Below are 23,587 nucleotides of genomic sequence, written 5' to 3'. Positions count from 1 at the left end.
CGCAATCGTTCCTCCAATCCCAACGAGGCAGATATATCACCAGGCTGGTAAATACCAGAAAAGCGGGACGCCGCTGCCAATCATCTGGCAATTGATTTTGAGTACCAAGACGCGCATTGGCATCATGTCGGTCGCAGGACTTGAATCACTGTAAATGGCTGATGCGCACTGCGACGGGTACCAATTCAGCTAATCATACAACAGTGCCGCGGCTATTTCAGTTGTGCACATTGCGCTTGTGAAGGAATTCAAGACGTCTCGTGAGGACCCGACCTTCGCGCTTCTCTACGTCGGCGTATGGACTCTTATCGAACTCAACATTGCCATTATCTTTGCATCTTTACCACCTTGCCTCTGAATCGTATCTCGCGTCCGAGGTCAGAGTTTCGAGGACAGCAATAACAACTACAGCGGGGAGCCCACGAAGAACAGCGCAGGTCTCTCTGGCATCGAGCTGAAACGGTCAGTCTTGGTGACGTCGGACCGAAGTCAAGGTGGCGCCGAAGGCTACTTGCGCATGCAAGATGAATACCGTGGCGTGTAGGACAAAATTTATAGATGATACCCCAAATTTCCTATATTAACCTCAGTTACGATACTTCACACAGCCGTGCCAACATACATGTTTTGTTGCTGTTCGACTTTTCAGTGGTCAATTTACGTCGCGGCGCGTCCGTTTTCGGATCCAATCTCACCAGAGCCGTTGGTTTCTCTGTATTGCCAGGAGGCTTTGCCAACTTCGCTCGCTTCAACTCTGGACGGGTTGGTGATAGTCCGGCTTCTTGCGCGCCTCGCTTTCGCTTCGTCTGGACAATTTTGGCAGAAAGGTTCTTCCCTGGCTTGATACTGCGTGGTGTTGTGTCCGGACTTGGTGAAAGCGTGATTGATGAAGCAGATGTACTTGATAGTGTATCGTCAGCTCCTGGCCTTCTATCATCTGTATCCTGCGACGAGGAGAAGATTCTGACGCCACGTTCCGATGAGGTTGGGCTAGGCGATTCAGTAGCAGATGCATCAGGAGTAGCCAGTCCTGAAGTGCTCGCATGTGCTGTTCGTATAGCTTTCTTTCTCGACAAATTAACCAGACTAGGCGGCCACCTTTGCGTGATAGAGCCTGGCGAATCATTTTTGGATGGCGCAGGTGGTTGAAGTTTGCTTTCATGCAGTTCTTCGTAGTCAGTCTTCATTGGCGTAGACAACAATTTCGTTCTCTTCGCGTTCGGCGGCGGCAAACCGGAGGAATAGTCCCCGATTTCATCTTCATCTGCGCATCGCACGCGCTTCAGGGTCAAGTTTGCGATGGCCTGGCGTGGCCTTTTTATGTGAGGGCCCTCGGTAATGGATTGCTGCAGGGGGGTTGACCCAGGAGTGCTCCTTACTGGACTCGACGACGCAAATGACTGAGAACGATGTCTCGCGAGCCATGCTCCGCTGTCAAGTGGGGACCCCTTAGGCGTAGGTCTCAGGTTGGGACCTATCGCACGAGGTTCCGTATGGCCGGCCTTTCGTTTCAATTTCTCTGGCGTAAGGAAAGCTTGCCAATTCTCAAGTAGGCTCGCAAGTTCGTCATCGTCTCTATGCTCCTCTGTTCTGTTCCTAGACCCCCGAAGCCTCCGTTGGCTAGGTCTCTTCTTCCTACAGGGAGTACCAAAGATGTCATCGTCTTCGTCAGGTATTGCAATTAATGGACTGGAATCAGCCTGTGCTTGTCTGAAGGGGTCATCTTTAGGTCCTGTGCGGGTGGAGAGGCTTTTGAAACGTTTCAAAGTTGGTTTTGAGGTCGGCACAGGGGATAAGGTGGACCGCGGGGTTGGGCATTGTAGCGCCGGATCACCAGTAGGAAGGCCTTTCGGTATCATGCTCAAGCCTATCGAATAAATGTGTAAGGAATATGTTGATTGCGAAGAAAAGCGGCTGGTCCATACGTTTTCTCTTTTTCAAGGGTTGCTTGTTTGGCACGTGTTGTTTGTGGCAGAGACTAGCGCGTCGCGTTCACGGACATGACACACGAAGAAAGCCTGGATGGGTCCCCGCGGGCAGCAGAGATGAAGAATGCTGTATCAAGATAGCGATGAATGGCATAGGTGAAGATGTGAAGAGTGAACGAGGTCAGGCGTGTGGCTGCTCGGGGGTCCGCTCCTTGCGGGTGCCCCCGTCGAGCCGTCGAGCGGATTGCGCCAAGTACGCGCTAAGCGCTTTGGCTACACCACAAACACGGTTAGACCAGGGCTAATTTCTGGTAATAGCGAACAGTATGCTCGGCGTGGAGCGCCAGCCTAAAGATATCAGTAATGTTCACAGATATCTAAACCGTGCGTCGTTTCAATCCCAGTAGTTTATTGGAAAGAAGGTCTTTCACCAAGTAATTAACATCTGCGTCCAACTGCGTCCTTTCTCTCCTCCTGCAAGATCTTGATCATTATTATAATTTGCTTCATAGACTGCCCCAATGGCGCATTTCGGCTCGCTGACGTCGTATGTCGACTTAGGCTTAAATGGCGGTGAATCCTTCTGGTCCCGCACTATCGAACATTGAAAGTACGAGGTCGAGAATGGCCGAGAACGTAGCTCTAGACTGGTGGAGGCCATTAGAGCTTGTGCTTGCGAGACGAGAGCTGACGACGATGGCGCAAGAAGTCGGAGCTGGGGTCTGTTGGAAGGCGCGCAGAGCGCCAATAGCACGGCGAGAAAGGTGTCGATGTAATATCCGGATTTTGTTGAATTGGATGCAATGCAGGTCAAATACTAGTTATGCAAGTGAAAGTGTAATGTTTTACGGCTAGCAACAGCCTTCGGGACGGAGGGGGAAGCTGCCCGGACCAGGCGAGGGCAAGCGTTGCCGAGCCTCCAACCGAGAATCTAACACTCGCATTCCTACGCAATACCACTCGTTCCATTGCACAAGATGCTCATCCGGTCCAGCCATGACTTCGAGCAGATACACACTCCTCGCTTGTGAATGTGACCCAGCATCGAACTCCCATCTGCAGCCTCTCAGCTAGCTCTGAACATTAATGTTGTTGCACCCCTGACTCTCAGCCGCTGTTACGCAAGCCACCAGCTGGCTGTTCCTCCAGTCTTCCCAATCGAGCCCATGAACGCCCATACCACAGCTCTTTACTTCAAGCACCCTCGAATGCGGTAAGACAAGTGGCTTGTATATTTCCATTTCAGGACAAGCTATCAGGATAGCCACATATCACTAGAGGGCTGATATCAACGCCGTGTTACATCCGATCAATCATGGCGTCGAGCACCACGACCACAACGGCAATGCTCTGTCCTGGAGCACTGACTAGCACAGCCAGTAGACAACCATAATCCCCTCATTGTGTCAAGATGACCATTCGGGATTACTGAATCAACATTGTGGCTGCATGGGTGGGTTGCAGCCTTCTTAAATCACGACAGCTGTATGCGAATTGAGATGAATATGTTAATCCTACTTCAGGTATGGTCCCAACGGACATCACTCACACCGTCATACTTGGGGGTCCACGCTGTCCACTCATTGGGTGCACAGCTCTCAAGAGGATGTCTTGACCTCGTATGCGTAGACGCTTAGACTGTTATATCGGTTGCAGAGGAGTCGGCATCATGGCTCACGGCTGTCAACCAGTAGCAGTTGAAATGGTATAAGTATGACAGGCGACTCTCTCAATGTCCACAACCAGACACATTCAGCACTCAAACAATCACAACTGCAAGTGATATCAAGCTTGCCAACCACTATCACAGCCTCATTATCACAGCCTCATTATCACAATGGCCGGAATCAATGGCTCCAATATCAAAGCCCCCAAGGCAAGGGATCTAGACATTCCACTCGAGACGACCTTGCTCGTCAACTCCTTGAACCCGTGAGTGAATTCGCTCAATCTCCATGCTGCTAGCTTATATACATCAGCACTACCGTCGGCGTCTGGGATCTGCAGCAGCCCAGTAACCAGGAGACCGCCAAGCGGATTCATCTTCCTAGACGTCCCGAAAGTATCGGAGCTGGTGGGGACCACCGCGTTCTTGTCGACGAATCTACTGTTCTACCTGGTGGCAAGTATCGGGGTAAGTTAGTCCTAGGGTGTTCCTACTTGCGCTGACGTCGTTCTAGCAATTTGCAAACTCTACCTCTGCTACACCAACCTCAAGGACCAAGAATTCATCGGTACCGGTTGGTTGGTCAATTCAACCACCGTCGCAACGGCTGGTCATTGTTTGTATGACCGCGAGGATACTGGTGGATACCTCCAGTATATCAAGGTATACTTCGGTTTCCACGGCTCGTCCTCCACCAAAGAAGCAACATGCATCTATCGCCACGGTGTTTCAGCAGCCATCCCGGCAGAGTACTTGAAGGCTCAGTCCTACCAGCACGATGTTGGCTTTGTATGTCATGCAAAGATCTGGAGATGGCCATACTGACGCTGTGCAAGATCACGCTCAACCAGCCCGTCACAGACATCGAGCCGGTCAAATACACGAGCACACCTAAAAAGACTAGCCTCAAGTTGGGTGTCGTTGGGTTTCCCGGCGATCGCGATTTCGGCCAGTACCTCTATGAGCACTGGGAGGATGTTGATATCGACTTGGCATCAAACGATGTGCTTCTGAGCTACAAGATAGATACTACTGGAGGTAAGAAGTATTTATGAGCTGAACAATTCAGGCGCTGATCTTATGAAGGCCAGTCCGGATCCCCGATACTTCGCTCCGATCTCAAAGCTGGTACGTGGACTCCTACACAAAAGCTCGGCGCTTACACTAAGATATATCAGTTGGTGTTCATGTTGCTGGCGGCTACCCGAATATTGGGTCTTGCATTGGACCCGCAGGCAATCGCTTTGAAGAATATATTCTTGCCTTGGATGTCAAAGGCGGCAAATCATCTTCGAATGCCTCTGTAGCAAAGGCAGACGATTCCTTTGCCAGTGTTCCTGGCTTTCAGATTGTCAGTGTCTCTCCTACTGCCTTCAAGGGCCCGAACGAGAAGGCCAGGCCGATCACCAACGGCAATCTCAATGGTCATCACTATGACGACGTCGAGAACGAGGTCGCCAAGACCCCGAAAGGGTCGTCCGAGCTAGAGAAGATGATTGATACCTTGTTCGGCGGCAGCAAGAAGCCAACGCCAAAGGGAAAGATTGCCACAGGCAAGATCACGAACCTACCAGAAGTGCTTCGCATTGATCGCAACGAGACTGGGGAAGCTACACCACCATCCATGGATATGGCTGCTATCATGAAGAGAGCAGGAGATCAGAATGATCCTCCGGCTGTCATTCGAGTCAACTTTCCGACTTCCGAAATGATGTCCGGGAAGGCTCGGGAGAGCTACGTTTCTGTCAAGGATATGATCGCCTCTTGGTCCGCATGGGCGACTACCACATCCGAGAGGCAGGTACAGCTACAGATCGACAAGAAAGCTCTATCAGCCGATGCCAAAGGAGCCTTTGCCCGCAGCTCTCATCGCGCCATGGTTTGGGACTGGCTATTTAGACAGTCAACCTGGTAAGTACATGCCTAGCTGCCTTGCACACTGGCTGACGGCTCCAAGGTTCGCCAAGATTACTGACCAGAACGTCTCTCGCAATATCACCAAGCGCAAACTTGAATTCCACACCGCCATTCTCACCGCTGTGCTGGAGGGCTTCATCCTCCCCACTTCGATTTTGACTCAACTCGAGGCCATCCTAAACACCATCAGCAACGGTATCCTGGAAGCGTCTAGCGTCAATGACACATCCAAGCAGCAGTACTGGATCATGCTGACTCGCTACTCGTACGACGAGTACTCCGACTCTGTCGATGCATGTATGTGACTCGCATTTTTTCTTATTCGCTACGCTGGTATATGGAAAGACGGATGCACTGACTCTCACAGCTATCCGTACCATCTCTTTCTCCGTCAGCCAGGACCTGAAGCGCTACACCGTCGGCAAGAGCAGCTATGAAGAAGTCAACATTGATATGATTTTCTCTCAGTACGAGGCAAACTTCAATCAGAAGATCTTCGCCAAGATCCAGGATGAGATGGATGGTAATCAGGTCGCCATGGGGGCGGAGCTGATGAAGAAGTCGAAGAATGCTGATTTTGAGATTCCCGTCTCTGGATGAGATGTGGGCAGACTGGCAAACATAAATTACTCCACTATTGAGACACTCGTTTGGTTAGGTTCTACTTTCTCTTTATGCAGGTTCCGCGGACAAACCTCTCTGACAAACAGATACAAACAAATAGGTACTCTGTCTCTCCGAAACTGGTCGATTGGTATGTTTCTCCACACCAATGGCCGCGAATTTCGGAAGCTTTCTAGATGTATCGGAGGACTGTGGATTCAGGCAAGTGTCCAGAAACGTCACGTGCCGATGCCACCTTGATCAGCCCAAGTAGTCAATCATGTGATTTATCATTCGTCTTCCGTCCATCATCTATCTCGTATCTAAATTTCAAGGGTATTCGTGAAAGTCCAACAAGAAAATATCCTCCTTTCACCATCCTTTCCTCGTAACCATTTAACAACTCATCTTTTCCAACGCATCTGCTTACTCGTGGCCACGTTGGTTGTTCTGGATGAACACCTTGTGGAAGCGCCCATGGAGCAAGTCACTGGTTACCTCCATCGAGCTCTTGATGTTCTCCTTGACTAACTGACGTGTAGGCTTGTGGAAGAGCTGATCAATCTCCTCAAGTGTCTTGTCCTTGGTCTCAGGCATGAACAGAATCTGATAGAACCATCCAAGCACAGCGATACCACCGTAGAACCCAAGCGACAGACCAGTCTTGGTCATGGCGTTCTGCATGCCGGTGAAATTGTAGGTGACGATGAAGGAGGAGAGGAAGAGCCAGCCGGTGGATGTGGTCATACCGTACGATCGCAAGTAGGTCGGGTACACCTCGGAAGGAATGACCCAGGTGAGTGCGGCGTACGAACCGAAGAAAAGCTCGTAGAGGATGAGCCCGGTAAGGTACACACCAAGCTGTGCGGAAAGGGTGTTCAGCTGGTAGCTGACACCAACGAGGACAAGACCAATGAAGAATCCTGGCAACATCGCAATGGCCCAGAAACGACGTCCGCAGGTCTCCATCAGGAAGATGGCGGGGATCGTGCCGATCAAAAGTGACCCACCTCCCACCAAAGACATGTAGGTGGCGTCATAGGTATTAAAGCCAACTTGGCTCATGAGCACACTCATGTAGTACATGATAGCGTTGATTCCCTGTAAAGTTCAGTATTTGTGTCAACAATGAGGACGGTTGGCTTACGGTGAATTGACCAAGGAAGATCATGATGTTGGCATAGATGATGGCTCTGCGAGCGCGGGGCTTGGTGAAGAAGTCCATCCAGGGGAACCTATTGGTGCGTCCAGCAGCCACCTCTGCCTCTTCTTCCTCAGTGCTGACCTTCATGATGAAGAATTCCTCCCGTGCTTCATGGGTCTCGATGCCGCGTATGCGCTTCCACACCTTGAAGGCCTCGAGGGTGTCACCCTTGTGCATTAGAAATCTAGGCGACTCTGGCATGAAGAGAATGCCGACACCCATGATCGTGCTGAAGATGAGCGAGCTACCGAGAATGTAGCGCCAGCTGCCCTTGACCGTGATGAACATGGCAGCAACAGCATAGCCGAGGACTTCACCGAGGGCGATCATGAACTGGTATAGCGAGACGAGGTTACCGCGCATGCGAGCCTCGACTGTTTCGGCAACATAGACGGGGACAGTTCCACCCTCGAGACCGACACCGGCTCCCAGGATGACACGGCCGGCGACCATCATGCCGTAGCTGACAGCACCAGCCTCAAGTGCAGCGCCGACTGTATACAAGATGCAAGAGATGATGATCGCCCAACGTCGGCCAAAGTACTCGTTGCAGGGTGAGATGAGGAAAGCGCCGGCGACAGCTGTGCAATGATTAGCCGAGTCTCCAGACTTTCGAAGGCGGTTACATACCTCCGAGGGGCATGCCAGAGTTGACCATGGAATTTTGTTGGGCCGTGAAGTTGAGATCATGCGGCAGGGTCAGGTTCGCGCCGGAGATCAGACTCTGATCAAGACCAGACAGTAGCCCACCCATGGAAGCGAAGGCCACTAGGATCCACGTGAAGTGCTTCGGGTTCTTGAACTCCATTTCGAAGAAACCCTTCTTGTAGCCACTCGCCTCAAGTTCCTTCTCGAGATCGTGGATGAGGTTATCCGACTCATCGCCGCGAGCGTTCTCCAGCCGTTCAGCCTTTGCCTTGGGTGCTTCATAGCCTGGCTTGGAGGCGACCTCGATCTTGTCCTTGGAAAGGTTGCGAGGAGTAGTAGCCGTGCTATCAAGCGCAGGGGCTTGCATTTCTTTCTCGTCCATGGTGGGCATACCTCGCACGCTGTAGGAGAGTTGAGGGATCAGCGGAAACACGCGCTATACACGTCCCGTGAGACTGGAATTCCCCCATTTATACAACCCCAAGGGGAGACCCACTTTCCCGCTCTGATCGATCGGACTGACAGATCCCCATGGTGCTCCTCATCAAACCTCGTGACGAGCGCGCGGAGACCCCAAAGCAAGGCATTGCAACTCTGATCTTTGCATCTTGACCGGGCGTTGTACGCTCATGCTCTAGCGTGCACCAAAGTGGTAAAGATTGGTGGGCCGAATAAGCATCAGCCCGAGTTTTGAGGCGTTCGATGTGGAGCTTAACACCGAAGAAGCCTTCTAGCGGCCCACATGAGGCTCTGCGGGCATCAATTTCGTCCCGAAATTCTCGCCGAGCTGCTTATGATTGGAGCTTTCTCGCTGCCCCTGTCAGCGTTGAGGGCAGAAGTTGAGGGACTTTTGCGTGGAGAGTGTCGATCAGAAGAATATGTCCTGGGGTAAATAGATGGCGTCGTGGCGAATGCTTTTGCAGAAGGCCTTTGGGGGTGGTCACTGTAGACGTGGATCGCGCGTCGCGCAACGCGCAGTCACGAGGACGCGCGGCGATATGACCGAGTTTGCGCGACAGCCGCTTCGAAACATGGTGCAGAGCACTATGACGTCAAGCAATGAAACGTTTACGAGAAATTAACGGATGAAGCATGCGATGTACACATACCAAGCATGCCTGGTGTTGCGAAAAGCTTGCCAACCCGGAGCTTGGTCGGCGGCTCTGCGGGAACTATGCCTTAACAGGTTTGCCACTACGCCGGTCTCGGTACGACTTCCGTTCCAACCCTATTCTGGTATCGCTCACGCTGATTAGCACTTCGCGACACTTGCGTTAATGCGCCAAATGTCAAAAGCATACGGGTACGACCGGAGACCAAGAACAGAAATCATGAAGCAATGACGAGAGCCTCAAGCACAATCCCACCGCGAGAACTTGGCTGTAATTCCGGCCACAGTCTTCACAAAGGCGGCCCATTCTGTCTTCATCTCAAAAACTGAAACACAAAGATCATGTGCGGCAAATCTTGTCTTTGCCGGTCGGACCAACAATCCATCATTGGACCGTATCGGTGTTGCGCGCAAAGACGGGTGTGCGCGATTCGTTCATATGGTAATCAGGGCTTAGTGTTGAACCCAGTCCAGCTCACTGGTAACGGCAAACTCCTGCGGTATATGGACAGACTCAGGTTTAGATTCACTCTACTGAGCTTACAATAGACCTCCAGACCCAAAAACATTGGGAAGCTGCTATGTAGAAGTCTAGGCTGAGCCTTGGGTAGCTGGCGGTCCATTTCAGTCCGCTTCCGCAATCTTACTTCCATACCCGGCCATAAACCACCGTCCGCGGAGGCTGATACCACCATCTCTATCGACAAGAGCGACAGCTAGCTAAAATACCAAATTTCTGAAAAGAGGAGACCCCGTCAGAATAGGGACTCGACCTCGCACTGCTCATAGGATTGAATATAAACTCTTCCAACCGGCTGTCGAGCCCATGATGAACGGTGTAGAACGAAAAACTACTCAAAGTTACTGTTCAACGAATATAGTATCGAACAAGCCGTCACGGCTTCAGAAATCACTTTACGATAAACCGCCACCTCGTAGTGCACATCTTTAATAGTATCTCTAGTTCCACACTCAAGTCGCTGTCTAACAAATATTTCTATACTGCGGAAATGTGTGGCCAGAACATATTTTACAACCAACCCGGTAAACAAACAGTAAGAACCTCTAGATCAAACGCATATTGCAGGAGAACGCACAAAACTCCCCCTAGTAACCACAAACATGTACCGTCCCCAGCGTCTTATCATATGACGCTGTTGTTGGGCTGCCGGGATATTTTTCCTACTCCAAACGATTGGATTTACACTCTGGCTGCTCGTTCTGGATATTTGTTAATGTTATAGTTTAGTGACGCCGTGTTTACATGCTTGGGCGACGAGGATCCGCTGCTGGAGGCTGGCTGTAAGGATGTATTCGTGGCAGCTGTCATTCTTTTGGCGAGAGCGCCTGTGCGAGATAACTTGTCTTAAAGTAGATGCTGAGATCGCTTGTCACCCATTTCAAAGGCTTTGTCACGGTGGCCTTGCAATTCAGTTCTACGGGACGTCAGTGTCAGCGGTCGACCACGTTTGCGTAGTGTCTTGTCAGGAATGGGGAACTACTTGCCGACGTTAGCGCAGTTGGGGGTAATGAGAGATGGCAGCAAACCGACATTCACTCAAAGGATGGTAGACTTAGTATGTGTCCATCTCCAAGAACGGAGCCGTTGTCAGAGATGCCGTCATAAATGTGACTGGGAAAAGTATTTTGTATGTCTTCTGAGGAGATGACGACGGACAAGTAGTATGGGGAGTAGTCTACGGTCCAAGTACACTGGGACAAAAGCCTCGCTTGGCTTGAGGACGTCACCAGACGCACGTTGGGAGTACCACCTACAATTCGCTTATGTCGAAAGGCTGGATGTCCAACAGAAGTTCAGTTGGTCTATCTTACGAGCGCAATGTCTCGTTGCCTTTCAAGTCCGACTTACATCCATTCGTGTCTATGCAGATTCGCTATGTACGGTACCAGGAGAGACTGAAAGGTTCTCACATATGTTTTGTTCCCGTTATTCATATCAATGCCGCCGATATATTAGCAGGCCTCGTTGCGAAGCTGTATGTAGTGCATGTTCCCCGGCCCGTAGGGTTGGACCCGTACTAGTGCTCTACTGTTCGTTTCGGTGCGAAAGGATACGAGACTATTCCGCATCAATGGACTGCTTGTCCATTTCGGGCCAGCCTATCAGTCAAGTATCCACCGTACAAATGTGCTACACCTTCGTACGCGACTGTCAAAGCGCCTTGTGCTGGCCAGAGGATCTCTTGTTGGCTATCGTCCGGCACAATTTTATTCCACGTACTGTAGATGATGTCGAAAACCACAAATGGTCAGAGGCATTCGGAGTGCGTTCCATGTACACACCACTAAAGAGGTAGAAGAGCTTGCTCGCATGATCAAGCCACAGTGCGCCACCACTGACGGTTGGGACTCCAGTACCCTGTCTCGCGTCAGGACTATCCATGTGCAGTTGGAGGGGTACAAACTTTAGCAGATCATTACACTGGGTCGGAAAGTTATACCCTGTGTTCAGGTCCTTCCACAAGAGCCAGGTATCTCTATGGTGAGCCTTGCGTTATTTCCGCTTCTTCCGTGGAACACAATGGGCACTGCGACGCTGTCCTCGGCCATTCCACTTCCATAACTGATTTGCCTTCCATATATGTAAAGTTTCGAGTGGATGACGCAAGTCTGGTTCCCGTGCCTCTTGCACAAGCGATTATCAGATCCTTGCTGTTCTCCTTCGCAGCAGCGAGCGCTGCGAACGAACACAGTCCAGCCAGAACGCAATATGTTTTGAGCTACACATCGAGTGCACGTTAAGACTGCAACCTGGACAAGAGTACTTCCCAGATATAAAAAGTTGTATTCTAGTCTTGCTACAAGTAGTCGTATGTCTGACGTAAGTCTGATCCCACCATCTGCTGCCATGGTTCAATGTGGCTGAGCGGGTTTCGATGTGTGCACACTGAAACATTTGAAATGGTTTCATTAAAGATTCTTGTCTGTTGGATGGTGTCGTGAAAGAGAAACCGCAAGACAAGGGTCTGGAATGCGGCACGGTAAGCCCCTTCGGGGGCGGCTTTTGTATATCTCAATTCAAAATGGGAAGGAGGACACAGGGCGCTCGTTACATCCGGTAGTAATTGTAGATGTGCTATCCTTGGGAGAAATCTGTGGACGCGACATACATAGAACCACAATCTATAAAACATGGTTGAACGATTGTCAGCGCAAGACGATCTTACCCAAGCGATGAATGGTGAGCGCACTTGAGGGAAGCTGTCTTTTACTGATTTGAAAGTTGGTCGTCACACTAACGCTTGCCATGTAAAAGTCGTTCTTTCTAGGTTTCTGGCAAGTTCCCGTTCTGATGGTCTGTCTGTACTACCTCATTGCTCCAATGTTACTATCAACATACCTAGAACTACCGCCGGTATACTGATCACTATTTCATGCACACGTATCGTCAATAGATTACAACGTCCTTGACACAGGAGCTCAAGGTTCCGCCGCAGAAACGATCACGTGGCTCGCCATCGAGGACCGATCGCCGCGTCTTCCCATTCCCTTCCCCTCCCATTCGACAGGTGCCACTCGTCTACGGAGCAGAAATACTAGCTGGAAATATACGTGCTTTGCCCCTTGCACCAATGGACAAGTCTCTGTGGTCTTCTTGGCTCGTGGAACTTTTACAGCGGCACCAAGAGATCACAGTGACAAAACAGCCATACACATGACGGAACATGAAGATCGTTGAATTTATGTGATTCGAACGTGATCTAACTTCTTACAGCACTCTACCTTTCACCATAATCCATCTAAACGCTCTCAACTTGCTCATTCTTCGTTTTCTCGACCGTCAATCCCGCACCCTCAGCATCATGTCTAAACTCTTCGCCCTCGCGCTGCAGCCTCTCCATCATGATTCCATGCGCCTTGCGCGTGCCCTTGATTTCAAACAGCTCGTCCATATGCTCGAGCGGAATACCCTTGGTCTCAGGGATAAAAAAGTACACAAACGGAATAGACAAGATCATGAGCGAGGCAAAGAAGAAGTACACGCCATAGCCCATCTTGTTGAACATCTGCGGGGTGAACCGCGAGATGATGAAGTTCCAGAACCAGTTGCTGGCTGCGGCGGACGCCTGGCCGAGGGATCGCGTGTTCTGGGAGAACATCTCGGAGTTGATGACCCAGGGTGTGCCGTTCCACGAGGGGGTGTAGAAAGCGGTCCACAGGTAGAAGAAGAACATGGCGGCGATGCCGCCGCCTGACAGCTGTGCGGCGGGGTTCTTGGTGTCGGCACCCCTGACGCAGATGTATGCGCCGATGATCCACATGCAGACGGAGCCGCCGGCTGCGCCGATCATGAGGAGCTTGGTGCGGCCGAGACGGTCGATGAGCCAGAGGAGCCAGATCACGGTCACGACGGTCTTGACCACGCCGAAGATGCCGGTAGTGAGGAAGCCGGTGCTCGTGCCGGTGACGCCGATGGACTTGAAGACGGTGGGGGAGTAGTAGTTCTGCGGGGAATTAGCGCAGGTCGAGGGTGAGCTGGGCGATGGATTGACTTACAATAGCGTTGATGCCGGAGCCGTTCTGCCACAGAAAGAGCATGCTGCCTAGGAAGAAGCGCCACTGGACCTTGCGCTGCTTGAGCGCAGCGAAAGGCTTCCAGAAACCTGCGCCCACGTGGATGCGGTCGTGCTCGATCTGCGCATCGATGGCGGCGACTTCCTCGACAATATACAGGTCGTCGGCAGGCAGGTTGCGGATCCAGCACAAGTTCTTCAAGGCGAGGTCGCGCTTGCCTTTGCTCAGGAGCCAGCGGGGAGACTCCTTCATCCAGATGGCGCCGATGAGAAGGCAGCCGGCGGGAATGAGCTGCACCGCGAAGGGAATGATCCATTGCTTGTGCGATGGCTCCATTGTCTCTTGCAGCCCGTAGTTGATCCAGAAGCCTACGAGCCCACCGATCTGCCAGCCAAGTTCGTAAATGCCGACGAGTCTTCCTCGTACCGCAGGCGGCGAAAGCTCAGAAATGTAGATGGGAACCATGTTCGATGCGCCGCCGACACCCAGACCAGCAAGCACGCGTCCACCGATGATAAGACCGAGACCGCGCTCTGCGTTCGCGCCGAGCATGAGACCAGCACCGAGGATGAAGACTGTGCACCAGATCAGGAGCGATTTTCTCCTGCCTAGGTAGTAACTGGAAGCATATGCGCCGAAGGATCCGAAGAAGGCACCAGCCTGGTAGACCGACACGATATTGGCCTTTGTGAGGGCTAATTCGTCAGGGTCCATCTTGTTGAACGAGAACTCCTTCACAAAGGACGGCAACGCAAGTGTCGTGCCGATGAACGCAGAGTCGTAGCCAATCATGCATGATGCCCACGACGCGACAGATGCGGCCATGTAGACGCGCCAGTTGTAGACGGCCTTAGGCGTCGGCCTGTCCTCCTTGAAGGCGAGGATGCCCATGATGAAAAAACTTTTCCGAGTAGTGCCCGACTCTTATCACACGGTTGAGAAACAGGGAGATGAGATGGAATGGGAGGCGAGGCGATGAGACAGGATCCGAGAGTCTGGTCGATGGAAAGATGAAGTCAAGGGTGCAGGGCTGCTTCATATACACAATCTTACCCCAGATCCAGACCCCAGTTTAACACGCGGAGAAGCTGCCTCCACGGGGTTGGAGGCGAGCGCACGAGCAAGGACAATTGCTCATCCAGCGCGCCGCGTCGTCTGGAAAAAGTCTTGCCATTCGCCATGGCTCTACTGGCGGGGACACGCCGGTGCAAACGCTTGGAAGGCGATCAGACTTCTCTGTTTGGCGTCGGATCAGGGAAGGGTGAACGGTCGCGACCGGGGCCGGATGAAAGCTTTGCCAGTAGCGTGGTGGTGATTGGGTGAGGCGGCCGTCTTCGGCGGGCTAATCGTGGGATGCGTCGGAAGAGGCGTTCGTGGGGTTGTCATGACTCGCGCCTTGGATGAACGTTCAGCGCGGCGAAAATCCGCGGGGTTACGCTTTGCCATACGCGCGGTGCATGATTCTTGTACAAAACGCCCGGGGGAGCCAATTGAATCGAGCACATATACCACAGGATTGCATAGATCTTGGACGCTGACGCCCGTGCCCATCTTTCCCCAGATCCCCCAGACTCGCACGCAATACAGCCACATCTTTCTGTTTTCGTCACATCATATATCATCCATAATGGCAGCACAGCAGCAAGAGATCAAAGACTCGCGGTTAGATACCGTGGAGCGCCACGGTTACCTCTTCGGGCACCCCATCGCACACTCCCTGTCTCCTCTCCTCCACCAAACAATATATGATGGCATTGGCCTACCATGGTCGCAATTCCCCCTCGACTCCACAGACATGGATCTCTTCCTGCGGTTACGTGAAGATCCCAGATTCTATGGTGCGTTACTTCCATCCCTCTGCCTGGATCGATCAAGTATCCCAGACCTTCACAAGCACATCGTAGACCTTTATGCAGCCAATGCATTCCAGGGATGTTTCTTGAGAACATAACCTCTCCATGCTCTCATCCCCGAATCCCAGGTGCACCAGCTAATCTTTCATCCCAGGCGCCGCAGTAACCATGCCCCACAAAGTCGCCATCCTCCCGCACCTCGACGTCCTCACCCCCGAAGCGCGCGCCGTCGGCGCCGTAAACACCCTCTTCCTCCGGCAAGACGCCTCGGGGAAACGCTTGTTCTGCGGCACAAACACCGACGTCGTCGGCATCCGGGATTCCTTCTACGCCAACGTCTCTGACCCTGACGCGTCCTTCCACGGCAGACCTGCGCTGGTAGTCGGCGGCGGAGGTGCGGCCCGCAGCGCGGTGTATGCGCTCAGGACGTGGATGAAGGCGAGCAAAGTCTATCTGGTGAACAGGGATAGGGAGGAGGTCCGCGCCGTCATCGAGGAATGCACAGCGCGCGGGTACGGGGATGACCTAATCGATGTGTCCACCGTCGCACAAGCATCCGCCCTCGAAGGCGTCGGCGCCATCGTCGCGTGCGTGCCGAACTTCACACCCAAGACGGCCGCCGAGAAGGAAGCGCGGGCAGTCCTAGAATGCTTTTTGCACAAGGAGCACAAGGGCGCGATTCTCGAGATGTGCTATCATCCGTCGCCGTGGACGGAAATTGCGGAGATTAGTCAGAGGGAGGGGTGGAAGGTTGTGCTCGGGACCGAGGCGATGATATATCAGGGGCTGGAGCAGGACAAGTACTGGACGGGGAGGGAAGTAGGGGAGATGCCGGTGCAGAAGGTGATGGAGGTTATCGCGGGGAAGTTGAGTGAGGCGAGGCTGTGAAGCCCCCTCATTGGGAATAGAATTCACTTGTATATATTCAGTTGGTTGACGAGAGCGTTCATACCGCATTGCATATGCGTTGCTTAGGCAATAGAAGTGTAGATTATGCTATGCGCCCGGCCGGTTGTAATCTATATTCCGGACGCGCTTCCAGACTTCCCTGACCGTCCTCTCCTGGCTTTGTCGTCCTGTTTCTGTGGGCGAATCACCGGCTGGCCGGATTGCGAGGTACAGGCGGCTTCCTAAGCTCACTTCTTCGATGGGCGCGGTGTCTTCATTCGGATGCGGCGGATTTGCAGTCGTCACCAGTCCTCCCGCCTCAAGGAGTATCGCAATGCCCGCGGCAACATCCCTACACACATAGGTTAGCCTCTGTCGAATCTTGATCATCATCTCTTGACAACTTACCACTCCCAACACCCCCCCTCCCACCAGATATCAAAACTCCCCATAGCAACATACGCCAAATCCAGCGTCGCACTCCCCAAACTCCGCACCCCATGCACCATGCCGCCCCTCCCCTGCCGGCCCCCAAGCTCCGCCGCCATGTTCACAAAACTCTCCACCTTCCTGTGCATATTTCCGTCCGGGATATCCCTCCTGTCCTTCCCCCACTCACAGCTAAACACACACCCCGCAGGCGCCTTCTCCGGCATAGGAGGCACAGGATTCCGCACTAGCGGCAGCGCCTGCGACTCGTTGAGCCAGGCACCGCGTCCTTGGCACGCAGCGAAGAACTGGTTGAGGAAGGGCGCGTAGATGACGCCTATCAAGGGCTTGCTCCTGTGGATAAACGCGATGGAGACGCAGAACATCGGAAACAAGTGTATGTAATTGACTGTGCCGTCGAGCGGGTCGACGCACCACGTCGGCGCGTCGTCGATGAGGTAGTCCCTACTGCTGCCCTTGGAGTAGCTTTCCTCGCCGACGAACTTGTGCGCAGGGTACCGCGCGGTGATTTGCGACTTGATATAGGCCTCTACTTCCTCGTCGGTTTCTGTGACGAGATCCACTGCGTTCATCTTCTGCGTGTGTGCTTTTTGGGATGAGGAGCCCGCGTCGCCCATCCGGGCGTGGGCTGCGGCCATGAGCATGCGTCCTGCATCTTTGCCGAGCTGGATGGCGAAGGCGTAGATTTCATCGAGGTCAGCGCGCGAAATGTCCGTGTCGGCCATGTTTTGGTGTCATTGTGGACGGAACGACCACAGAGAAAGATGTTGGTGGTTCCCCACTCAGTGCTGATAAGTAGCGCAGTGGGGTCTGATACTGACTGACGCCGCAACAAGCCGCGGGAGCTTCAAAGAAGCTGCGAGATCCGCAATATGACGTGTGGATTGATTTGGGCGCGGAGAAGTGTGGCTACTGCAGGAAGTGCTGCGCGCGGATGAGCGTTTACCCAGTATTCCGCTTCGGAACCGCATTCCGCAACACCACCATCCATCAAAACGTGGAGAAGCTGGTGTTCCATGTCAAAGCCCACTTTCAATATTCCTAGAAGGCCATACTACTTCCAAATCACCAATTGAAAAAGATCAAATTCAAGCCCAACCCCACTCCAACAAAAAACTTTGAAATCTCGCCCATCCTTCCCCGAAGCCCAAAATGGCCCAATCTATCCTCCTCCTCAATGGCCCCAATCTCAACCTCCTCGGCACCCGCGAACCCGCAACCTACGGCTCCACCACTCTCTCCGACGTCCTCTCCGCCGCCGAGTCCCAGTGCGCCCGGAAAAAAATCTCCTTCGCCCACCTGCAGTCAAACCATGAAGGTGTCTTGATAGATAGGATACACGAAGCCCGCGGCAAGGTGGACGCCGTGGTGATAAACCCTGGAGCGCTCACACATACGTCGGTTGCGTTGCGGGATGCGTTGTTGGGTGTCGACATTCCCTTCGTCGAGGTCCACATCTCCAACGTGCACAAGCGTGAGCCCTTCCGGCACCACAGCTATCTCTCCGACAAAGCGGAGGCTGTGATATGTGGACTAGGCGTCTATGGATATGAAGCGGCTATCGAATTTGCGTCAAGAAGTATTAAGCCCCGGAAAGAGGCGTAGGAGAAAAGTACTGCAGGGTTGGATGCATGTTTGGTGTATGATGATGAGAACATAAGACACGAGAACGTGAGGAGCAGGACAAAGAAACACACACAGAAATGATCATAGAAACAGTCGTGCATGGAAGCAGGACAAGCGAAAATAAAAAGATTACCATTCCATTTCATTGCATCCATCCTAGACAACTCCTATACCGAGTCGACTATATAGCTACGTTTGCATGCGCCGAGAGTGCAACCAGGCCTCTCACTCGGAGCGAATAGAAAACCCAAGTCCATCCATCTTTCGCAGGGGAATATCCTCATTCGTACAGCTAGAGCTAAAGTTACAAGTCCTTTCCTTTCCTTCCTTCCGCTTCAATCTTGCGTCATGGGTCGTTCGTTTTGGTGATTGTGTCGTTAGGTCGTGAAGTATGTGTGACGTAATTGTCCGAGCGTTGATTATCAAGGCCTGAACAGAGAGAGACTCATCTCATCCAATCTCTACCTAGAGTTGTGGGGAGTAGCTTACAACTCGTTCTTGACGCGGTCAGTGGCCGAGGCAGCGCTGGCGGCAGCCTCGGTGTACGCGCTATTGACAGACTTGGAGGCAGACGCGCTGGACTTGGACGCCAAAGAGGAAGCGGACGCGGCGGACTTGGAGGCGGAGGACGAAGCGGAGGCAGCAGACTTGGAGGCAGAGCCAGAAAGGCTGGAAGCGCTGCTACCAGCGACATTGGAGGCGCTGCTGGCAGAGGCAACAGCAGCATCAGTGGCGAGACCGATCTGGGCCTTGATCCAGTTGGTGTATCCGGCGAAGCCACCAGTAGCGGCAGCGTACTGGCTGCCAACGTTGGAGGTAGCAGCACCGTAAGCGCTCTCAACGGTAGCGGAGGCACTGTCGCCATAGAGACGGGCACGGTGCTTGCGGGCAAGGGCGAGGAGCTCGTTGCGCTTGGAGCCCTGGGGAACCTTGATGCCGTTCTTGTCGGCCCACTCCTTGATCTGGCTGTCCGACCACGAGTCGAGAAGAGCGTCGCTGAGGCTCTGTTGAGCAGCCGCAGCGGAGGAAGAAACCTGGGCATAGGCACCCTGGAGGTTTAGAGACGCAACGCGAGACTGACGGCGAATATTGGCAATGAGGCCATCGCGGGTGGATGGCTGGGGAACAGGGTAGCCGCGCGCATCGAACCAGGCCTTCAGATCAGAGTCGGACCAAGACTCGTAGAGCCAGTCACCGGGATAGTTGACGGATTCGGAGAGCTTGTTGGCGGTAGTCTGGTAGTTCTCGCGGACAGCCTTGAGAAGGGAGTCGCGCTGGCGGGGCTGGGGAACAGGAATTCCGTGCTTGTCAGCGAAGGCCTTCAATTGCGAGTCGGTCCAGCTGTATGATGTCAGTGGAATGCGTCATGGGTTTAATGAGCTGACATACGAGTCGAAAATCCAGTCCTTGACAGAGCCATAGGCCTGGTTAGCGGACTCCTCGGTTTCAGTCCAGTAGACCTTGACCTGCTCAGCGAGCGACTTCGCGTCCTTCTCGGTGCCCTTCTTCGCCTGCTGGCCCTTGGAGGTGAGGTAGTGGGTCAGGGTCTGGGTGTCCCAGCTATTGTAGGGCGTCACGACTTTGTCGTTCCAGTTGTCCTTGACCAGGTTTTCAAGATCCTTGCGGTCCGAGGGCTTGGGGTAGGGGATGTTGTGGTCAGACAACCATCGCTCGAGCTCAGTCTCATGCCACTTGTTATACACTGTCCGAGTCAGCTACGAGCCCAATATTCAATGTGTAGCGCGCGAGGGAGTTTGCAAAAAGACAGGTGTTCCTACAGTACGCACCAGATTTGCCGAACCAGCTGTTGGCCGTGGCCTGGGCGGCAAGAGCCACCACAAGGGCGATTACAGTCGAAAACCTCATAGTCTAGACTCTGTAGATGAGGTCGGGTGAGCAAGCTAATCAATATAGATTGGCAGGGGCGAGGTGGAGGGGGTGAGGAGAGGAATGCAGAGCGCAGGCGGCTTATGAGGGGGACGAGACAAAGCTCTGAGCAGCATATGCAGTGACGTAGTATGCACGTTTGGGAAAAGGGCAAGCAAGGTCGCGCCTGCCGCCCCGCAACCAACCAGCGGACCGAGCTTTGCGGTGTGCCGCCCGTGAAGGTCGCCGCAATTACGTCGCTGCGGCTGCCAGCGTCCACGATTCTAGTCTACTGGCCCAGGCTATTTGTGGGCGTGTCACTGTGATTGATTGACCTGCTCGGGAATGGTGGCGAGAGCATGGCGTTTTGACATGTGTCAATGGTGGCATTTCGAAATTCCCATCGCAATTGCGTTTTGCGGGGATGGCACGACGCGCTACGCCCCCTGACGTCACAAAACAAAGCACGCGAGCCGGGGCGAGAACCAAAATGTGCAGCACGTCCCATGATTTCACAATTGGATAAACCGCAAGCAAAATGCGTGAGGATTGGATGTAAGTCATCTTGTTTGGGGCCGAATCGGAGATGCAATGCCATTTAACTAAGACTCTAAATGCTCGTCATAGCTATCATACAGTTCCCACCTCCATACACCGTCCAGGGTCACCGTCTGACCATAGATGATGGCTCCTCATCCTGCAACGCATCAGCACGATCCTCACTCGTCACCAGCTAATCCGAGCGCTCATGCGCCTTCTCAGCCCTCTGGTCCATCTCCCGGTTATGCTTCTTCACATCCTCCGACTCCTCCTTGGGAGCACCCTCGTTGTGGATCTTGGGCTGCGCACCTTTAACCCCCTTGACGTCCTTGTCGGTCGCCTCTGCCTTCATGCCGTTGCCGCTCGTGCTAGTCTTCTCAGCGCTGGATGATCCGCCTCCCGACTGCGTAGAGTTGCCTGTGGATGAGGTGTTGAACGAGTCCGAGTTGGGCGACGTCTTGTTGCCCTGGCCTGCCTTGGGCGGCGCTGGGCCAGGATGCTCGAGCTCCTCGCGTCCGCGCTTGCCTTGCTGCTGCGGGTTCTCAGCGTTGGGGTTGCCGTCGCCGGAGCCGTAGTCGCCTGCGCAGAGAACGCGCGTAGTGTGGAATTGGGCACGAGGGGCGAGTGATGCAGTCGGCCTGAGGGTGGATGCTCGCACAATCGAGGAACGGAAGAAAGACATATTTGAGTTCGTGTGTTTGTGTGTGATTCAAAGGTAGGTAGGGAGCTTTGATGTTGGCGTAGGTCGAGGTGATAGTGACTGTAGCTCTGGAGCCATGTTGGAGCTATTGGCAAGTGAGCTGTGAATGACATCACCATGTGATCGTCCACGCATCAGAGCTCACGGCACGCTATGCCATTACACGTTTCGCGCTGAACCGTCTCGCGTAGTCAATATTACCGGTATTGCATTGGAGCTGCCCCAGGCCGCTAAGGGTATCATGCATGCTAAACAATCTATCAGAATATGCCCAAATGTGCGTGACGCTGCGCTTCCAACTCTATCTCCAAGCTATATGAGCTGAGATAGATAACCGTAGATCCTGACATGTGTATGAGTGGGTTAACGTATTTTTAATCAGTCGATCCCGCGAACAGATCCATCGACCCTCCAATCGTCGACTTCTACGTCCCTAGGTGCTGTGTGAATCGCTTCTTCGTCTACTGAGACGTGGCTGAGCCAGGTTCCGACTCTATTAGCTCCACGCTTCGATCCGTCTCGCGATAATCCAGCCATGGCCGATGCCCTGACAGTTTGGACAGTGTGTACAGTTTGTGGCCGCGGCGCTTCTCGATGTGTTTCGCGTACGACACGGCGACTGCCGAAAAAGGACCGTGGCGCTGCGGAGCGGGTAGCTGTGCGAGCAGCCGCTGTAGCGAGTGGTCGTACAGCGTACGAATCGTTCATGTGGTGGCCGCCAGAGTTCCCCAGGCCGTAGACGCCCACGACAGGGTCGGCACGATGGAGTTCTGATGCTGTCGGAGGCCCGTCCATCCGAAGTTGCGCCTGAAGATGAGCAGCAAGAATGTCATCAGCTCGGTCGAGATCGCGTTCGCGTTCTGGCCTGCGGCGTGATCGTGTGCTGGCACGGCGGAGGGGTACAGGGTCGGGCTGAGACGGCATTTCCTCCTCGACCACGACCACATCGTGGTATGGCACACGCATGTCGTTTAGGCGATCGTCTTCATCGAGATGGGCGTAATTGAACCATGGACAGTTGCAGGTCTTCCACGGGGCTGCACACACCATACAGAATTGAGCTGTGCAGCGGCTATGAAAGTTAGTACTGATGTATTAAAAGCGGACGGAGTCAACTCACCAGGTCATGTGGTTGCACCCTTCCTTTAACTCAACCACGGCCCTGCAGTTGTAACAACGCTGCCAGCCCTTCTCCTTGGCCATCTCAACCAGTCGGTTTGTTTCTTCATCTCTCGGACATTCGCGCCTCGTGTGAAATTTGCCGCTGCACAGCACACAGACTCTAGTACTACAACGGCCACAGCGTGCGTATTTTCTGCCGTAGGTTAAATCCATGCGGATCTTGGAAGGCTTGATCCATTCGCCGCAACCCCGTGTTGGACAGTACAATCGATTGGCAGTAGTGTACTCCTCGTACTTCTTGTTCCACAGCCGTTTGAACTTGTCATCGAACAATCGCTCGACCTTCTGAAGCGGTATATGCTCTGCATTGCAGCAAGTTGGAGGCATGTGCTTGGGATCGGAGACCGAAAGGGTGAACTGGCGCTTGAGGCATGAGTGACACATGCGATGGCCGCATGCAAGCTTCGCAGTCTTGGTAGCAGGCAACTCGTCGTCCATGCAGATGATGCATTCCACCCTGTTCTGTTAGCTGAAGCCGCCGTGTGCATATACTGGTACGAACCTGGTGACCTCTTTGTGAAGCCCGGCGGTCTGTGGCCGGGACGGAGCTCTAAAGAACGTAGCAAGCAGGCCACTGCTCCGCCGGGTGTCTTTTGCGGAGACAGTCTGTGACCTCGAGAGCGGGGCGGCGGTCGCGGCGGGCAACTTGGTGCTGCTGGTGCGTCGTGCGGACGGTCTTATCATGTGCACTCGGGGATCCCGCGCCGACATACTCCTGCTCAACTTGGGCTCCTGTTCTTTGCGCAGCGAGGCGGATCTTGACCCGGAGAGGGGTGTGTGTTCTGTCCGGCTTGACGAGCCCCCCTCCTCGCTTCTCCTGGGGATCGCCGACGATCGCCTCACGGTGACCTCTTCCACGACCGCCCGTG

At 53.4% G+C, this 23,587-nt stretch overlaps 11 protein-coding genes across 11 annotated transcripts; 4 read left to right on the top strand and 7 right to left on the bottom strand.

The window, feature by feature from the left end:
* Window positions 1-124: 124 nt before the first annotated feature.
* Window positions 125-358, top strand: CC84DRAFT_1214889 (uncharacterized protein; the record flags this gene model as incomplete). The annotated part of the gene is made up of 2 exons (XM_018182683.1): window positions 125-150; window positions 205-358. 2 exons carry the CDS (start codon window positions 125-127, stop codon window positions 356-358), a joined length of 180 nt encoding a protein of 59 aa, XP_018038753.1.
* Window positions 359-590: 232 nt separating this feature from the next.
* On the bottom strand, window positions 591-2,082 carry CC84DRAFT_1173878 (uncharacterized protein; the record flags this gene model as incomplete). The annotated part of the gene is made up of 2 exons (XM_018180063.1): window positions 591-1,867; window positions 2,010-2,082. The coding sequence occupies 2 exons, from the start codon at window positions 2,080-2,082 to the stop codon at window positions 591-593; spliced, it is 1,350 nt and encodes a 449-aa protein (XP_018038752.1).
* Window positions 2,083-4,149: 2,067 nt separating this feature from the next.
* CC84DRAFT_1085979 (uncharacterized protein) lies at window positions 4,150-6,111 on the top strand (the record flags this gene model as incomplete). The annotated part of the gene is made up of 6 exons (XM_018174133.1): window positions 4,150-4,247; window positions 4,499-4,632; window positions 4,681-4,722; window positions 4,773-5,505; window positions 5,726-5,812; window positions 5,907-6,111. Coding segments are annotated over 6 exons (1,299 nt in total), but the record flags the coding sequence as incomplete, so codon positions are not given.
* Window positions 6,112-6,374: 263 nt separating this feature from the next.
* CC84DRAFT_1141053 (plastidic glucose transporter 4) lies at window positions 6,375-8,599 on the bottom strand. Its single transcript, XM_018176309.1, has 3 exons — window positions 7,949-8,599; window positions 7,262-7,899; window positions 6,375-7,215 (listed from the first exon to the last, which is right to left on the bottom strand). Exons 1-3 carry the CDS (start codon window positions 8,355-8,357, stop codon window positions 6,541-6,543), a joined length of 1,722 nt encoding a protein of 573 aa, XP_018038750.1. The 5' UTR covers window positions 8,358-8,599; the 3' UTR covers window positions 6,375-6,540.
* A 4,190-nt stretch (window positions 8,600-12,789) lies between these two features.
* Window positions 12,790-14,864, bottom strand: CC84DRAFT_1257255 (quinate permease). The gene is made up of 2 exons (XM_018184715.1): window positions 13,596-14,864; window positions 12,790-13,543 (listed from the first exon to the last, which is right to left on the bottom strand). Exons 1-2 carry the CDS (start codon window positions 14,502-14,504, stop codon window positions 12,839-12,841), a joined length of 1,614 nt encoding a protein of 537 aa, XP_018038749.1. The 5' UTR covers window positions 14,505-14,864; the 3' UTR covers window positions 12,790-12,838.
* A 183-nt stretch (window positions 14,865-15,047) lies between these two features.
* Window positions 15,048-16,466, top strand: CC84DRAFT_1141049 (quinate dehydrogenase). The gene is made up of 2 exons (XM_018176308.1): window positions 15,048-15,451; window positions 15,621-16,466. The coding sequence occupies exons 1-2, from the start codon at window positions 15,241-15,243 to the stop codon at window positions 16,352-16,354; spliced, it is 945 nt and encodes a 314-aa protein (XP_018038748.1). The 5' UTR covers window positions 15,048-15,240; the 3' UTR covers window positions 16,355-16,466.
* On the bottom strand, window positions 16,398-17,700 carry CC84DRAFT_1114809 (inositol monophosphatase). Its single transcript, XM_018175406.1, has 2 exons — window positions 16,763-17,700; window positions 16,398-16,706 (listed from the first exon to the last, which is right to left on the bottom strand). Exons 1-2 carry the CDS (start codon window positions 17,527-17,529, stop codon window positions 16,463-16,465), a joined length of 1,011 nt encoding a protein of 336 aa, XP_018038747.1. The 5' UTR covers window positions 17,530-17,700; the 3' UTR covers window positions 16,398-16,462.
* A 96-nt stretch (window positions 17,701-17,796) lies between these two features.
* Window positions 17,797-18,473, top strand: CC84DRAFT_1162346 (Dehydroquinase). Its single transcript, XM_018177968.1, has one exon. It carries the CDS (start codon window positions 17,957-17,959, stop codon window positions 18,407-18,409), a length of 453 nt encoding a protein of 150 aa, XP_018038746.1. The 5' UTR covers window positions 17,797-17,956; the 3' UTR covers window positions 18,410-18,473.
* A 91-nt stretch (window positions 18,474-18,564) lies between these two features.
* Window positions 18,565-20,416, bottom strand: CC84DRAFT_1141039 (uncharacterized protein). Its single transcript, XM_018176307.1, has 3 exons — window positions 20,218-20,416; window positions 19,820-20,132; window positions 18,565-19,771 (listed from the first exon to the last, which is right to left on the bottom strand). Exons 1-3 carry the CDS (start codon window positions 20,294-20,296, stop codon window positions 18,916-18,918), a joined length of 1,248 nt encoding a protein of 415 aa, XP_018038745.1. The 5' UTR covers window positions 20,297-20,416; the 3' UTR covers window positions 18,565-18,915.
* A 613-nt stretch (window positions 20,417-21,029) lies between these two features.
* Window positions 21,030-21,518, bottom strand: CC84DRAFT_1257250 (uncharacterized protein; the record flags this gene model as incomplete). Its single annotated transcript, XM_018184714.1, has 1 exon — window positions 21,030-21,518. One exon carries the CDS (start codon window positions 21,516-21,518, stop codon window positions 21,030-21,032), a length of 489 nt encoding a protein of 162 aa, XP_018038744.1.
* Window positions 21,519-21,914: 396 nt separating this feature from the next.
* Window positions 21,915-23,156, bottom strand: CC84DRAFT_1086967 (uncharacterized protein; the record flags this gene model as incomplete). Its single annotated transcript, XM_018174179.1, has 2 exons — window positions 21,915-22,608; window positions 22,657-23,156. 2 exons carry the CDS (start codon window positions 23,154-23,156, stop codon window positions 21,915-21,917), a joined length of 1,194 nt encoding a protein of 397 aa, XP_018038743.1.
* Window positions 23,157-23,587: the final 431 nt, after the last annotated feature.

Source organism: Paraphaeosphaeria sporulosa (assembly GCF_001642045.1).
Source record: "Paraphaeosphaeria sporulosa strain AP3s5-JAC2a unplaced genomic scaffold CC84scaffold_3, whole genome shotgun sequence".
Taxonomy (NCBI): Eukaryota; Fungi; Ascomycota; class Dothideomycetes; order Pleosporales; family Didymosphaeriaceae; genus Paraphaeosphaeria; species Paraphaeosphaeria sporulosa.
This window is presented reverse-complemented; position numbering and strand designations above follow the sequence as displayed.

What these genes read in the sequence shown, in the direction of transcription:
- CC84DRAFT_1141039 (XM_018176307.1), bottom strand. Translation starts at nt 20,296, where the DNA reads ATGAGGTTTTCGACTGTAATCGCCCTTGTGGTGGCTCTTGCCGCCCAG. An exon ending in CAGCTGGTTCGGCAAATCTG is followed by an intron (nt 20,133 to 20,217) that starts GTGCGTACTGTA and finishes TGACTCGGACAG; the next exon opens with TGTATAACAAGTGGCATGAG. An exon ending in AAGGACTGGATTTTCGACTC is followed by an intron (nt 19,772 to 19,819) that starts GTATGTCAGCTC and finishes GACATCATACAG; the next exon opens with CTGGACCGACTCGCAATTGA.
- CC84DRAFT_1162346 (XM_018177968.1), top strand. Translation starts at nt 17,957, where the DNA reads ATGGCCCAATCTATCCTCCTCCTCAATGGCCCCAATCTCAACCTCCTC.
- CC84DRAFT_1257255 (XM_018184715.1), bottom strand. Translation starts at nt 14,504, where the DNA reads ATGGGCATCCTCGCCTTCAAGGAGGACAGGCCGACGCCTAAGGCCGTC. An exon ending in GCTCCGGCATCAACGCTATT is followed by an intron (nt 13,544 to 13,595) that starts GTAAGTCAATCC and finishes AATTCCCCGCAG; the next exon opens with AACTACTACTCCCCCACCGT.
- CC84DRAFT_1141053 (XM_018176309.1), bottom strand. Translation starts at nt 8,357, where the DNA reads ATGCCCACCATGGACGAGAAAGAAATGCAAGCCCCTGCGCTTGATAGC. An exon ending in CTCTGGCATGCCCCTCGGAG is followed by an intron (nt 7,900 to 7,948) that starts GTATGTAACCGC and finishes ATCATTGCACAG; the next exon opens with CTGTCGCCGGCGCTTTCCTC. An exon ending in TCTTCCTTGGTCAATTCACC is followed by an intron (nt 7,216 to 7,261) that starts GTAAGCCAACCG and finishes TGAACTTTACAG; the next exon opens with GGAATCAACGCTATCATGTA.
- CC84DRAFT_1114809 (XM_018175406.1), bottom strand. Translation starts at nt 17,529, where the DNA reads ATGGCCGACACGGACATTTCGCGCGCTGACCTCGATGAAATCTACGCC. An exon ending in GAGGGGGGGTGTTGGGAGTG is followed by an intron (nt 16,707 to 16,762) that starts GTAAGTTGTCAA and finishes CTATGTGTGTAG; the next exon opens with GGATGTTGCCGCGGGCATTG.
- CC84DRAFT_1141049 (XM_018176308.1), top strand. Translation starts at nt 15,241, where the DNA reads ATGGCAGCACAGCAGCAAGAGATCAAAGACTCGCGGTTAGATACCGTG. An exon ending in TGAAGATCCCAGATTCTATG is followed by an intron (nt 15,452 to 15,620) that starts GTGCGTTACTTC and finishes CTTTCATCCCAG; the next exon opens with GCGCCGCAGTAACCATGCCC.